The 15,687-nt window shown below is 38.2% G+C and overlaps 1 protein-coding gene across 1 annotated transcript in view; it reads right to left on the reverse strand.

The window, feature by feature from the left end:
- The window catches only part of GRIK2 (glutamate ionotropic receptor kainate type subunit 2), a 730,896-nt gene that overhangs the window by 392,839 nt on the left and 322,370 nt on the right, over positions 1–15,687 (reverse strand). The window contains exon 4 of the mRNA XM_040239120.1: positions 1,367–1,548. Coding sequence (XP_040095054.1) covers positions 1,367–1,548 — 182 coding nt within the window. The remainder of the gene's footprint in view (positions 1–1,366; positions 1,549–15,687) is intronic.

The following is a 15,687-nucleotide window of genomic DNA, read 5'->3' on the forward strand; positions in this document are numbered from 1 at the left end:
TCCAAATACAATTAAATATTTTATTGTAGTGAAATCAACATCCATATTGGAAGTCTGGACAAACATCTGCTTAATAAACTAACCATGTTATAACAGGCATTTACTATTGGTAGTTATATTTTATGAGATATAATTTGACATCTGAATCTGTATAATCCTCTAGTAGAGATATTTTGTCATAAATTTTATCAAGACAGTTGACAGCATGTATAAAAGAGCTTAAAAAACAAAGTCCAAAGACTTGTGTTCAAATTCAGATTCTACCATATAGTACAGCTTTGTACTAGCTATTTAACCCCCTACATCAATGCCCTTATATATTAGCTAATAATAACTGCTTTTCAGCAGACTGTAAGGTTTGAATAGTGTTGAAGTCATAGTAGGAGGTTTTTACTGCTATGAATTGTTTCCTTTAGTTGATTTAGTATTATCTTTTTAGGTTCTGGAGAAGGAAATGGCAACCCACTCCAGTATTCTTGCCTGGAGAATCCCATGGACAGAGGAGCTTGGTGGGCTACAGTCCACGGGTCGCAAAGAGTCAGACATGACTGAGCGACTTCACTTTCACTTTCACTTTTAGGTAGGCAATGCTTTATTCTGGAAAGAATAGTTCCTAACATCACTAAGGAAAAATATAAATCCCTCTGCTATACACTTGCTGATAGAATTAGTAAAGTTACTTAACCTTTATGAGACTCAGGTTCTTCATCTGTAAAGTGGAGCTAGTCTCCATCTTTACAGATCATTTGTTTTTTTTTATATATAATTATTTGATTATTTTTAACATAATCATTACATAATCACTTTTTACATAATCCTTTGATTATGGTGATGATTAAATAACACCATATGCAGCATAAGGCATCCCAGCATAGCATACATGTCAGGTAAAGAACAGTTTTTTTTTCTCTTATTTTTGCTTTGAAGTTTATTCCCTCATTTCAGCACAAAATAGAAATATATATTGCTTTAATCAATATTCACAATAACAAACAGTATTTAGCTATTTGAAACTAACCTCAGAATTTCAGTCTGCTTTGAAGATCATCACTGTCTATATAACTTTCCTTTTAAGACAATTACTTAAAAGCACTTGTCAGATTTTTTTATCAGAAAATTTATATCAAAGTGACTTCTCTGACTTTTTTTTAAACTGACCATGTAACAATAAAAGCTTCATTTAAAAATCAAAAACCAGGGGACTTCTCTGGCAGCCCAGTGGTTAAGACTCTGTGCTTCCACCTCAGGTTTCAACCCCTGTTTGGGGAATTTTCAAATGCCATGCAATGTGGACAAAAACACAAAAAACATGCTTCAAACTCAAATGTAATAAAGAAATTAAGAACTTAGATAATTTAGCAATTACCTGTTTCAAAATGCCTGCTGCCATTTCATGGCTACAGTCAAAGATGACGTGGAATTCCTTGCCTCTTTTCATCTCTTTCAGTAAGGGTTTTGCATCCTTTGTATCAGCAGGTAGTTGACGGATCTTAAGTCGAAGATTGTATCTTGATGGAGCTTTGATGAGCTCCTGCAAGCGAATAAGACCTTTAACGAAAAAAAAAAAAAAAAGAACGTTAGAGAAAAATCACAGTGGATCATAGAAATCACAAAACACACTACAGTGCCTGATTTTCTTGACCATGTACATTTCACGATGTGGCCACTGAAAGTCCTGCTTGAGAATTCCTAATTGCCAGTTGTTTTTGTTAATGTGGCGTGTGCTCAGTCATGTCTGACTCTTTGTGACCCTATGGACTCTGACAGACTCCTTTGTCCATGAGATTTCCCAGGCAAGAATACTGGAGTCGGTTGCCATTTCTTCCTCCAAAGGATCTTCCTGATCCAAGGATCAAACCGGCTTGTCCTGAGGCTCCTGCATTGCAGATTCTTTACCTTCTGAGCCATCAGGGAAGCCCCATTTTTGTTAATATTACTTCTCAAAATCTTAGGGTATAGCTTAAAGAATGAAAGACATACATGGCTATTAGTTAAATGTAAACAATTTAAATACATAAAAGACTATAGAATAAAATAGTCTCCCTTTGTACCCTAATTCTACTCCCAGTGGGTTGTCATGGTTGATGGCTTGAAATATTATCTTCCATATATGTCTTACGTATTTGCACATATATACATAGAGGGCTTTATTGTACATTAATAGTTGTTTTGTGAGAATGTCTTACAGGTTATTATGTCAGTGACTACTGTTCTAGTTTCTCTAATTAGTTAAACACTGTTTTTTAGTAGATATACTTAATGCAGTTATTCTCTGTTATTAAAAACTTCAAAGGCTTCTTTCTTATTTATTTATTTTACAAGTAGTGGTCTAGTAATTTGGTGTAGATGTATAACTTTGTTTAGAAACAGGAATAAGAAGTGTCTTATTATGATTTCCCTGGTGGCTCAGACAGTAAAGCGTCTGCATATAATGCAGGAGGCCCAGGTTCCATCCTTGGGTCAGGAAGATCCTCTGGAGAAGGAAATGGTAATCCACTCCAGTACTCTTGCCTGGAAAATCCCATGGATGGAGGAGCGTGGTAGGCTACAGTTCATGTGGTCACAAAGAGTCAGACATGCCTGAGAGACTAAACTTTCTATTATGACAAAAATATACTGTACATTAAAATAATGTAAGAGATCTAAAGAATAAAATCTAAATGTGGGAATTTTTTCATTCAGTTTTTAATTAAATAATACATCCTCTTAGACATACAATGCTATATACATGTTAACATGTTTCAACATAGTTAATAAAATTAATATGACTAATTTTAAGTATTGTCATCCTTAGGACACAAAAGATAAAAATATATAAATTCATAAATATACCTAATAACTTTTGCTTTTAAAGTATTGTCCCATAAAATTTACTTTAAGTTAGTTTAGAATTTTGATATTTAAAATTCTGCAACTAATATTTACATAAATTACACAGTATAATTATTTTGTTTTACAAGTTTAAGTATTTACTAACAATAGTAAAATAAATACTACATAATTAATTGACATCAAATGTACCCATTGAACATAATATAATTCAGTGTAGGGAATCATGTATGTAACGAGTACAGGTGTTAAAACTGAATTGTACAAAGGTGAAAACAAATGTTTGAGTTTATAACACATGCTTAATTGTATTAGTGTTTAACATTGGACTTATAACATTCTCTAAAATGTGTATAAAATGCCATGCATTTCTTTGCACATGAGGTTACTTCAAAACTAAGTTATAATAATTTAAAGGATAGTAATATTGCTTGGGGTTTCCCAGGTGGGATAGTGGTAAAGAATCCACTTGCCAATGCAAGAGATGCAAGAGACACGAGTTTGATCCCTAGGTCAGGAAGACCCTCTGGAACAGAAAATGGCAACACACACCAGTATTCTTGCCTGGAAAATTCGATGGGCAGAGGGGCCTGCTGGGCTACAGTCCATGGGGCCGAAAAGAATCAGGCACAATTGAGCGACTGAGCACACACACACACAGTAATATTGTTTAACAACTTTTTATAAATAGAGGAGACTTGCTCTAAGGCAGTGACTTCCAACTTTGGAATGGATGACAGTAATCTGTGAAGCTGGGTACAATCTTAATAACCAAGTCAGAATCTTCAGGGAATACAACTCATGCATGAGGATTTTTAATAATTGCTCCAGATGATTTTCTTGGTCATCAAAGAGTGTGGTCAACTTCCAAAGATAGATCCAATTTTCGGTGTCTTATGAGAGCTACCCTTTGAAACACTTTGGCAGAGCAATTTAATAGAATAATAAGTTTTTTATATTAACTAGTACCATAAGACAATAAAATAATTTTAAAATGATTTCCAACCAGGAAGAATGAGTTAGAAAACTGTAAATACAACTGAGTATAGGAATAAGAGAGAGAAAGAAAAAAAAATTCATTACTCATGCATCAAATAAATGTTTATTGGATTATCTCTAAAATATTCTTAGTTCTAAATTTCTATTATTCTCATTATTTATATAAACACAGACAGATCTAATACCAACCTTAGGTGAATAAAGAAAAGAAAGCTACCCTTCACTAACTTATCTCACAAGATTTTGAGTGAGTCAAATGTAAATTTGGGATATTTAGTCTATCAGAGTAGCAATATCCTAAGAGTTGAGTGTGAATCTCAGTTCAAAAAATCTATGATATGTGAATCTTTATGCAAGATATTATATCTGAGGTTTGTTTTGCTTTCCTCTTTTCTATTAGAGGGTAAAACCATATAATCTATATCAATATATAAATTAATACATAAAACACCAAAGGGGAACTGGCTTATATTAGACTTTCAATAAGTAGTGGGTTTTTATTATTGTTATCTGGGCTAAGAAGGAAAGAATATAGTTATTTTTAAAATGTGTTGGTTACTAATCTATTCTTGGAAGTTATTTTGACACTGATATAGACTGAAAACCTAACAACACCAAAATATCAATCAAAATGTTGAGATAAACTCATTATCAAAGGAAAAGTAGCTATACAGTTAGAGATTAGCTCAACAGTTCTGAATTTAAAAAGTTCAACTGACTTGGAAGTAGAAATTTTCAGAAGTATTAAATCTACAAATAGCATTTGTAGGGCTCACCTTAAGTATAAATAGTGTCAATTATTTTCAAGTGTCTTAAGAACTCATGTGGATAGTCCATTGAGCCACTAGGTACAATAAATGTTTACTTCTCTTCACATATATACATCCCTGCTGGCATGAATGTAACAGATTTCAGTTTGCCAGCTTCCCTGAGGAATAATATTCAAGAGATAAATTTTTTTAAAAAAATAGCTGTTGCTAGTAGGACTTGCCATCTCCTTCTTGAATTCAAGGGAATTATTGTCTTCATTTATATATACAACATGTATTTACTGCATGTCTACTATGTACAAGGCATTGTTTCATGGATAAATATAATGATTAGATTAATAGTATTTATTCAGTCTTTAACCACATGAGATACAGTTCTATAATGCTTTTCATAATCAGTTTTTGGAATAAAAATGGTTCAACATTTTAATCAAAGAGAAGAAATCCAGAGAGTTGTCTGAATACTGAAAGTAGAATCGTGATTTTTAAATTCCGGCTTTCCATCATCTCCTGCACAGGTGCGTAGAGATCTCTCTTGGCTTCTAAGATTTCATTACTTTGCCCAGTGCTATTGTTTCTCTTTTATCCATATTTCCATTCTAGATCCTCTGCCTTCCCTACTATTTGACATTTAGATACAAACCCCTCTGTGAATTCTATTATTCAGAACACCTTGAAAGAATAAGAGAGTTGACAAAATGGGAGATGTATTCAAGACATCTGGAGTGGATTTTTACTCAGGAACTTAATATGAATTATTTGATGGCATCCCTGTAAGTTAATATATGTAGATGAGGTTTTTATTGAAAGGAAAAAGGGCTTAAACAATAGGAATGTCTTTTAATTACAATACTGGCCATGTATTTACTGCCGTGGATCTCTATTGATCTTCCTACCTCCAACAACATTCCTATGCAACATATCACAGTCTAAAACTGCCAGTTTCAAAAAGAATTACCCTAATCAATCCATCATATACAAGTCAATACTATTTTGTTGTAAAACAAAAGAGTTCCTTATTTAGGAAAAAAGTAAGCTCTTCAAAATAATTGGGATAGTTTATATGTGATAAGACAGAACAGTAATGCTCAAAATTCTCCAAGCCAGGCTTCAACAGTACATGAACTGAAAAGTTCCAGATGTTCAAGCTGGATTTAGAAAAGGCAGAGGAACCAGAGATCAAATTGCCAACATCTGCTGGATCATCGAAAAAGCAAGAGAGTTCCAGAAAAGCATCTACTTCTGCTTTATTGACTACACCAAAATCTTTAACTGTGTGTATCACAATCAACTGTGGGAAATTCTTAAGGAGAAGGGAATATCAGACCACCTTACCTGCCTCCTGAGAAATCTGTATGCAGGTCAGGAAGCAACAGTTAGTACTGGACATGGAAAAAACAGACTGGTTCCAAATAGAAAAAGGAGTAAGTCAAGGCTGTATATTGTCACCCTGCTTATTTAACTTATATACAGAGTACATGATGAGAAATGCTGGGCTGGATGAAACACAAGTTGGAATCAAGATTGCTGGGAGAAATATCAATAACCTCAGATATGCAGATGACACCACCCTTATGGCAGAAAGCAAAGAAGAACTAAACAGCCTCTTGATGAAAGTGAAAGAATAGAGTGGAAAAATTGGCTTAAAACCCAGCATTCAGAAAACTAAGATCATGGCATCTGGTCCCATCACTTCATGGCAAATAGATGGGGAAACAATGGAAACAGTGAGAGACTTTGTTTTTCTGGGCTCCAAAATCACTGCAGATGGTGACCGTAGCCTTGAAATTCAAAGACGCTTGCTCCTTGGAAGAAAAGCTATGACCAACCTAGACAGCATACTAAAAAGCAGAGACATTACTTTGCCAACAAAGGTCCATCTAGTCAAAGCTATGGTTTTTCCAGTAGTCATGCATAGATGTGAGAGTTGGATCATAAAGAAAGCTGAGAGCCAAAGAATTGATGCTTTTGAACTGTGGTGTTGGAGAATACTTTTGAGAATCCCTTGGAATGCAAGGAGATACAACCAGTCCATCCTAAAGGAAATCAGTCCTGAATATTCATTGGAAGGACTGATGCTGAAGCTGAAACTCCAGTACTTTGGCCACCTGATGCAAAGAAGTGACTCCTTAGAAAAGACCCTGATGCTGGGAAAGATTGAAGGCAGGAGGAGAAGGGGACAACAGAGGATGAGACGGTTAGATGGCATCACCAACTTGATCGATGTAAGTTTGAGTAAGCTCTGGGAGTTGGTGATGGACTGAGAATCCTGGCATGCTGCAATCCATGGGGTCGCAAAGAGTTGGACATGACTTGAGTGACTGAACTGAACTGATATGTGCTCCTGGCTTCCCATGTGGCTCAGTGGTAAAGAACCACCTGCCAAGCATGAGATGTGAGTTCAATCCCTGGGTTGGAAGTACCCCTGGCAACCTACTCCAGTATTCCTTCCTGGGAAATCCCATGGACAGAGGATCCTAGTGGGCTATAGTCCATGGGGTCGCAAAGAGTCAGACACAATTTACTGACTACACAACAACATATGTGATCCTGGCCTATGGTGCTCTGTTCAGAAGAGAAATAAAAGGGCCCAGCTACTAGATAAAATAAAAGGGCAAAATCTACTTTGTTTAAAATATGGTTAACACAAATAATTTCCAAACAATAGTTTTCAGAAATGTAGTTTACTTTAACAAATTTGGCACCTGGTTCAGTTATTTTATGGGAGGGTAGAATTGCAACACTTTAAAACAGTCTTTTAATTAAAATATCCCCTTCTCCCTAATGTAATTAGTTGATGTAATGATAATAAAATAGAAACAATTTGCACAGATGGGTTCCTAAAAATCTTCTAACAAAGAAGAGCACCACATTGCAATTATCCCTTTATTTTGGTAGATGAGTAACATTCTATCCCCTCTAATTCCTTCACTGAGAGTACATTTTTTAAAGCTTTTTCTGCTTTCAGTTATTTTACAGTACTTAAAATCAAGGTTTATCTTAAGCTTACAGGAGACAGAGGTTTGAGATGCTCTTTTCAGAAGTTGCCATCAATTTAATTCTTAAGGAGAATCCAGAAGGAGCATGTATGCACACTCCAGCTGGTGCTTGCTTCTAATGAGATCAATCACATCGCTTCCCTGCAGGTTCAGCCTCCCTCAGCCCCAGGAAGGGAGTCCCAAGTTTCCTCCTCGACTGACGTATCCATTTCAGTAGCCACACAGACTAGAGCTTTGCCACCTGGCTTATTCATCAGGCCTATTTATCATCTCAGTGAATGTGGTCTGTGTATAGGCCAGACTCCCCTCACCCAAAACGCACTGCATAAAAATGATTCATCTATGTTCAATCACCACCAATGTGTTTTTCAGTGGGGAAAAGACAATTTATGGAAAGGCCAAGTATAACATTTCAGGAAGTTATTGTTATTGAATGTTTTGTTGGTGCTACAGAGTGTTTAAAATAAAACTAAATAAAATATGTAAACCAGTTGTCGACCTTGGAATGTATGTTAATGTTTTAAGTATAAAAGAAGGAAGCCAATCATTGTAAGAAAATCATAAATAACTTTGACAGGAGAGGTAGATTGACACTGAAAAAAAACACTATCTCCAAATTTCTGTCAGCCCTCCCCTCCTTGGGTGTGAGGTGAATTTGTTCAGCTCAAAGAAACTAGAAAATAAAGAAAAGGGGGGGTGTCTAGAAAAAAAGGGGTGTCTAGAAAAAAAGTGGGGAGAAGAAAAAGATGAGAGGAAACTTCAAGTGTGGTTTTCATCTTCTTAAAAAAGGGAGAGAGCACTATGGAAGCAAAATTAGAGCTCTGGTTTCCTGGAGGAAAAACCCTTAAATCCTAACATTTACTTTACAGGGGCTTCCTGGTAGCTCAGATAGTAAAGAATCTGCCTTCAATACAGGAGATTTGGATTCAATTCCTGGGTCAGGAAGAAGAACAAGTCCAGTCCCTGGGTTGCGAACATGCCCCGGAAAAGGGAATGGCTACCCACTCCAGTACTCCTGCCGGCAGAATTCCATGGACACAGGAGCCTGGTGGGGTCCATGGGATCGCAAAGAGTCGCACATGACTGAGGGACTAACACTTTCATTTCCAACTGTACAGACAGCTATTTACTTCTCTCTTTTTGAAATCTGTTATATTTTTAAAGAATGACAGAGCTGATGGACAAGTATCTTGCACAGCTCAATACCATAAAAACAAACAACCTGATCAAAAGGTGGCAGAAGACCTAAACAGACATTTCTCCAAAGGAGACATACAGATTGCCAATAAACACATGAAACTATGTTCAACATCATTCATTATTAGAGAAATGCAAACCAAAATGACAATGAGGTATCACCTTACACCAGTCAGAATGGCCAGCATCAAAAAATCTATGAAGAATAAATGCTGAAGAGGGTATGGAGAAAAGGGAATCCTCTTGTACTGTTGGTAGGAATGTAAATTGATACAGCCATTATGAAGAACAGTATGGAGATTCCTTAAAAAGCTAGGAATAAAACTACCATTTGAGCCAGCAGTCCAACTACTGGGCATATACCCTGAGGAAACCATAACTGAAAAAGACACATGTACCCCGGTGTGCATTGCAGCTATATTTACAACAGCCAGGACATGGAAGCAACCTAGCTGTCCATCAACAATGACTAAATAAAGATGGTAGACATATACAATGGAATATTCAGTTCAGTAGCTCAGTCGTGTCCAACTCTTTGCGACCCCATGATCGCAGCACACCAGGCCTCCCTGTCCATCACCAACTCCCAGAGTTCACTCAGACTCGAGTCCATCGAGTCAGTGATGCCATCTAGCCATCTCATTCTCGGTCATCCCCTTCTCCTCCTGCCCCCAATCCCTCCCAGCATCAGAGTCTTTTCCAATGAGTCAACTCTTCGCATGAGGTGGTGAAAGTACTGGAGTTTCAGCTTTAGCATCATTCCTTCCAAAGAAATCCCCGGGTTGATCTCCTTTAGAATGGACTGGTTGGATCTCCTTGCAGTCCAAGGGACTCTCAAGAGTCTTCTCCAACACCACAGTTCAAAAGCATCAATTCTTCGGCGCTCAGCCTTCTTCACAGTCCAACTCTCACATCCATACATGACTACTGGAAAAACCATAGCCTTGACTAGATGGACCTTAGTCGGTAAAGTAATGTCTCTGCTTTTGAATATGCTGTCTAGGTTGGTCATAACTTTTCTTCCAAGGAGTAAGCGTCTTTTAATTTCATGGCTGCAATCACCATCTGCAGTGATTTTGGAGCCTAGAAAAATAAAGTCTGACACTGTTTCCACTGTTTCCGCGTCTATTTCCCATGGAGTGATGGGACCAGATGCCATGATCTTTGTTTTCTGAATGTTGAGCTTTAGGCCAACTTTATCGCTCTCCTCTTTCACTTTCATCAAGAGGCTTTTTAGTTCCTCTTCACTTTCTGCCATAAGGGTGGTATCATCTGCATATCTGAGGTTATTGATATTTCTCCTGGCAATCTTGATTCCAGCTCGTGTTTCTTCCAGCCCAGCGTTTCTCATGATGTACTCTGCATAGAAGTTGAATAAGCAGGGTGACAATATACAGCCTTGACGTAATCCTTTTCCTATTTGGAACCAGTCTGTTGTTCCATGTCAGTCATAAAAAGGAATGCATTTGAGTCAGTTCCAATGAGGTGTATGAATGTAGAGCCTATTACACAGAGTTAAGTGTCATAAAGACAAAAACAAGTATCATAAATTAATGCATATGTATGAAATCTAGAAAGACAGAACTAATGAGCCTATTTTCAGGGCAGCAGTGGAGATGAAAACATAGAGAACAGACTTGTGGACACAGTTGGGGAAGGAGAGGAAGGAACAAATTGGGAGAGTAGCACTGAGAAGTATAGTTTCAATGTAAACTCGTGATGTAAAATCGATAGCCAGTGGGAATTTGCTCTATGACTCAGGATGCTCAAACCCATGCTCAGTGAAAACCTAGAAGAGTAGGATGGAGTGGGAAAATGGAAGAGAGATTCGAGAGGGAGGAAATGTGTGTATACCTATGGCTGATTCATGTTGACGTATGGCAGAAACCAATACAATATTGTAAAGAAACTATTTTCCAATTAAAAAAGAAATAAAAATTTAAAATAGTAATTAAAAAGAGTGACAGAGCCTTATAATTCAAGACTGAAAATATGTAAAAACATTTTTTGCTTGATGTACTAGAAACCAACTGGTAAACGAGTTTCAATGTACATTCCAGAGTCAATTGATTATCAGTGGCTACCTGGAGCAGTGTGTTGAGAAGGTGCATGAGACCACTTCTGTGATCAGGGACATGTATCAGGAAGGGATGTGAACCTTAATGGGGTGTAGGCAGGCACGGTGGCATCATGCATCAGTATTCCCTACGTTACGATCTCTTCATTTATTAGTGCCATCAAATCCTATTCATGATATTGTTTTATGGAGGGCAAAAACTTTCTATGCTTCAGAATGGAAAATAATACATGGCAGATCCTGCATTTTAGGCACCACACTCTCTATTGAAGCCAGGCCCCTTATGGTTCAACACTGAACCAGGCATTCAAGAGTAGAATCCAAACAGTAATTCTGATACTTACAGTCCCATAAACACATTTAAGAATTTTGTAAATATATTGCCAGAAGCAACTCATTAAAATGCTACATTGATTCTCTTCTGAAATCTCCAAATGCTGAAAACTCACTCTGACACGTAATACATATATAAGTGCACACTTGTGTGTAAGCACACACACATACATGCATACACACACGAAGTTCAGTTCAGTTCACTCACTTAGTTCTGCCAACTCTTTATGACCCCATGGACTGCATCATGACAGGCCACCCTGCTCATCACCAACTCCCGGACTTCACACAAACTCATATCCACTGAATTGGTGATGTCATCCAACCATCTAATCCTCTGTCATCCTCTTCTTCTCCTGCCTTCAATATTTCCCAGCATCAGGGTCTTTTCCAATGAGTCAGCTCATTGCATCAGGTGGCCAAAGTATTAGAGTTTCAGCTTTCACATCAGTCCTTCCAATGAACATTCAGGACTGATCTCCTTTAAGATGGACTGGTTGGATCTCCCTGAAGTCCAAGGGATTCTCAAGAGTCTTCTCCAACACCACAGTTCAAAAGCATCAACTCTTCAGTGCTCAGCTCTCTGTCACATCCATACATGACTACTGGAAAAGCCATAGCCTTGACTAGCAAAAACAAGACCGGGAGCTGACTGTGGCTCAGATCATGAACTCCTTATTGCCAAATTCAGACTGAAATTGAAGAAAGTGGAGAAAACCACTAGACCATTCAGGTATGACCTAAATCAAATCCCTTAGGACTATACAGTGGAAGTGAGAAATAGATTTAAGGGACTAGATCTGATAGACAGAGTGCCTGATGAACTATGGACGGATGTTTGTGACATTGTACAGGAGACAGGAATCAAGACCATCCCCAAGAAAAAGAAATGCAAAAAAGCAAAATGGCTGTCTGGGGAGGCCTTACAAATAGCTGTGAAAAGAAGGGAAGTGAAAAGGAAATGAGAAAAGGAAAGATATACCCATTTGAATGCAGAGTTCCAAAGAATAGCAAGGAGAGATAAGAAAGCCTTCCTCCGCAATCAGTGCAAACAAATAGAGGAAAACAACAGAATGGGAAAGACTACAGATCTCCTCAAGAAAATTAGAGATATCAAGGGAACATTTCATGCAAAAATGGGCTCGATAAAGGACAGAAAGTGTAGGGACCTAACAGAAGCAGAAGATATTAAGAAGAGGTGGCAAGAATACACAGAAGAACTGTACAAAAAAGATCTTCATGACCTAGATAATCACGATGGTATGATCAGTCACCTAGAGCCAGATATCCTGGAATGTGAAGTCAAGTGGGCCTTAGGAAGCATCACTACGAACAAAGCTAGTGGAGGTGATGGAATTCCAGTTGAGCAATTTCAAATCCTAAAAGATGATGCTGTGAAAGTGCTGCACTCAATATGCCAGCAAATTTGGAAAACTCAGCAGTGGCCACAGGACTGGAAAAGGTCAGTTTTCATTCCAATCCCAAAGAAAGGCAATGCCAAAGAATGCTCAAACTACCGCACAATTGCACTCATCTCACATGCTAGTAAATTGATGCTTAAAATTCTCCAAGCCAGGTTTCAACAATATGTGAACCATGAACTTCCAGATGTTCAAGCTGGTTTTAGAAAAGGCAGAGGAACCAGAGATCAAATTGCCAACATCCACTGGATCATGGAAAAAGCAAGAGAGTTCCAGAAAAACATCTATTTCTGCTTTATTGACTATGCCAAAGCCTTTGACTCTGTGGATCACAATAAACTGTGGAAAATTCTGAAAGAGATGGGAATACCAGACCACCTGACCTGCCTCTTGAGAAACCTATATGCAGGTCAGGAAGCAACAGTTAGAACTAGACATGGAACAACAGACTGGTTCCAAATAGGAAAAGGAGTATGTCAAGGCTGTATATTGTCACCCTGCTTATTTAACTTCTATGCAGTGTACATCATGAGAAGCGATGGGCTGGAGGAAGCACAAGCTAGAATCAAGATTGCTGGGAGAAATATCAATAACCTCAGATATGCAGGTGACACCACCCTTATGGCAGAAAGTGAAGAAGAACTAAAGAGCCTCTTGTTGAAAGTGAAAGAGGAGACTGAAAAAGTTGGCAAAAGCTCAACATTCAGAAAACTAACATCATGGCATCTGGACCCATCACTTCATGGCAAGTAGATGGGGAAACAGTGGCTGAATTTATTTTTCTGGGCTCCAAAATCACTGCAGATGGTGATTGCAGACATGAAATTAAATGACACTTACTCCTTGGAAGGAAAGTTATGACCAACCTAGATAGCATATTCAAAAGCAGAGACATTACTTTGTCAACAATGGTCCATCTAGTCAAGGCTATGGTTTTTCCAGTGATCATGTATGGATGTGAGAGTTGGACTGTGAAGAAAGCTGAGTGCCGAAGAATTGATGCTTTTGAACTGTGGTGTTGGAGAAGACTCTTGGGAGTCCCTTGGACTGCAAGGAGATCCAAATAGTCCATCCTAAAAGAGATCAGTCCTGGGTGTTCATTGGAAGGACTGATGTTGAAGCTGAAACTCCAATACTTTGGTCCCCTGATGCAGAGAGGTGACTCCTTTGAAAAGACTCTGATGCTGGGAAAAATTGAGTGCAGGAGTAGAAGGGGATGACAGAGGATAAGATGTTTGGATGGCATCACCAACTCAGTGGACATGGGTTTTTGATGGTCTCCGGGAGTTGGTGATAGACAGGGAGGCATGGTGTGCTGTGGTTCATGGGACTGCAAAGAGCTGGACACGACTGAGCGACTGAACTGAACTCAACTGACTAGACAGACCTTTGTTGGCAAAGTAATATCTCTGCTTTTTAATATGCTGTCTAGGTTGGTCATAACTTTTCTTCCAAGGAGTAATCATCTTTTAATTTCATGGCTGCAGTTACCATCTGCAGTGGTTTTCGAGGGGCCAAAAATAAAGTCTGCCACTATTTCCCCATCTATTTGTCATGAAATGACCCTGATGATGGGGAAGTTTGAAGGCAGGAGGAGAAGGGGACGACAGAGGATGAGATGGATGGATGGCATCACCAACTCAATAGACATGAGTTTGAGTAAACTCGGTGTTGGTGATGGACAGGGAGGCCTGTCATGCTGCAGTCCATGGTGTTGCAAAGAGCCAGACATGACTGAGTGACTGAACTGAACTGTTTCCCTGGGAAATCTAATTTGTCTCTGCCCTGACATATCCTCCAAGAAGTATCTGGCCATGATGTTTGTTTTCTTTATGTTCAGCTCCCATTTGTAAAGCCCATAACACAAAGGCTTATAAAACATTAATCTAGCAAAGCAGAGGCCCAGGAAGGCCTAAGAGGTAAATCACTAGCTAGAATACCCTGAATATCCTTTAGCAGATAGTCATGAAGAAAGGTTGGAACCATTTCAAACACTTTTGAAACCCTTTCATGGGTTTAACATTTATTTATTTATTTGGTTGCACTGGATCTTTAGTTGCAGCCTGTGAACTCCTAGTTGCAGCATGTGGGATCCCCAACCAGGAATTGAATCCAGGCCCCCCTCATTGGTTGCATGAAGTCTTAGCCGCTGGACTACCAGGAAAGTCACCCATAGGTTAATCTTATATGTGACATCATGATGCCAAATTTCTGAACTGTATTGTGGCATAGAAGTCTTCATCAGGCAGACATTGGTTGAATCTTACATCATTAACTTTCTACTGAATGACTGTAGACAAAGATATTTAAAATTTTAAAACATGCATTTTTTTAATCTGTGAAAATGAGATTATAGTAATTATAATCATATTAAAAAATCAAATGAGCTAATGCACAGAGATCACTTATCACTGTGCCTGTAGCGTGTTAACACTTCTCACTGGTTTCTGGTAATCACTCTCTTGGAGCTCAGAGATTCCTGCTACCTGTGTGCCTCAATAGGCCATCTTTGCACCCTAAACTGTGCTTGTTATCTTGTGAGTGGTCTTTATCAAAATCTCTTCATTTCAAGCATGTAAGGGAAGTTTGCTTCCTGCTAGGAACCTAATTAATACTCCATCTATATGCTGATGGCTTCCAAATTCATCTCTTACCAGACCATTTCCTTGAATTCTAGACTCCTAAATTCACTTTCCTATTTGACAACTCCATAATAAAAAAATTAACATTACCCACAGAGGGATCTGGCCTTTGCAATTAGCTCCTGGGTGGTAATCTGTAAGCCCCAAGAAGAGTATCTGTTTATTCAGAGGACTTGGGCCAAACAGGATATATAACAATGTAATTAATTTATCTTAAGGCCTTTGGGTCATGAGGTATCAGCAAACCCCTAGAAAGGCTGGAGACCTACAGGTCAGTCAAGCAGGTTGTCAGCCATGTATACATGACCAAACCCCAGTAAAAACTCTGGACATCAAGTGTGAGCTTTCTTGGTTGGCATTACTCCATGCCTATTATCACTGTTTTCTGGAAATGTTAGGACTCCCTACAAAACAGTTGTT

The sequence above is a fragment of the Oryx dammah genome, unplaced genomic scaffold, assembly GCF_014754425.2.
Source record: "Oryx dammah isolate SB20612 unplaced genomic scaffold, SCBI_Odam_1.1 HiC_scaffold_4, whole genome shotgun sequence".
Taxonomy (NCBI): domain Eukaryota; kingdom Metazoa; phylum Chordata; class Mammalia; order Artiodactyla; family Bovidae; genus Oryx; species Oryx dammah.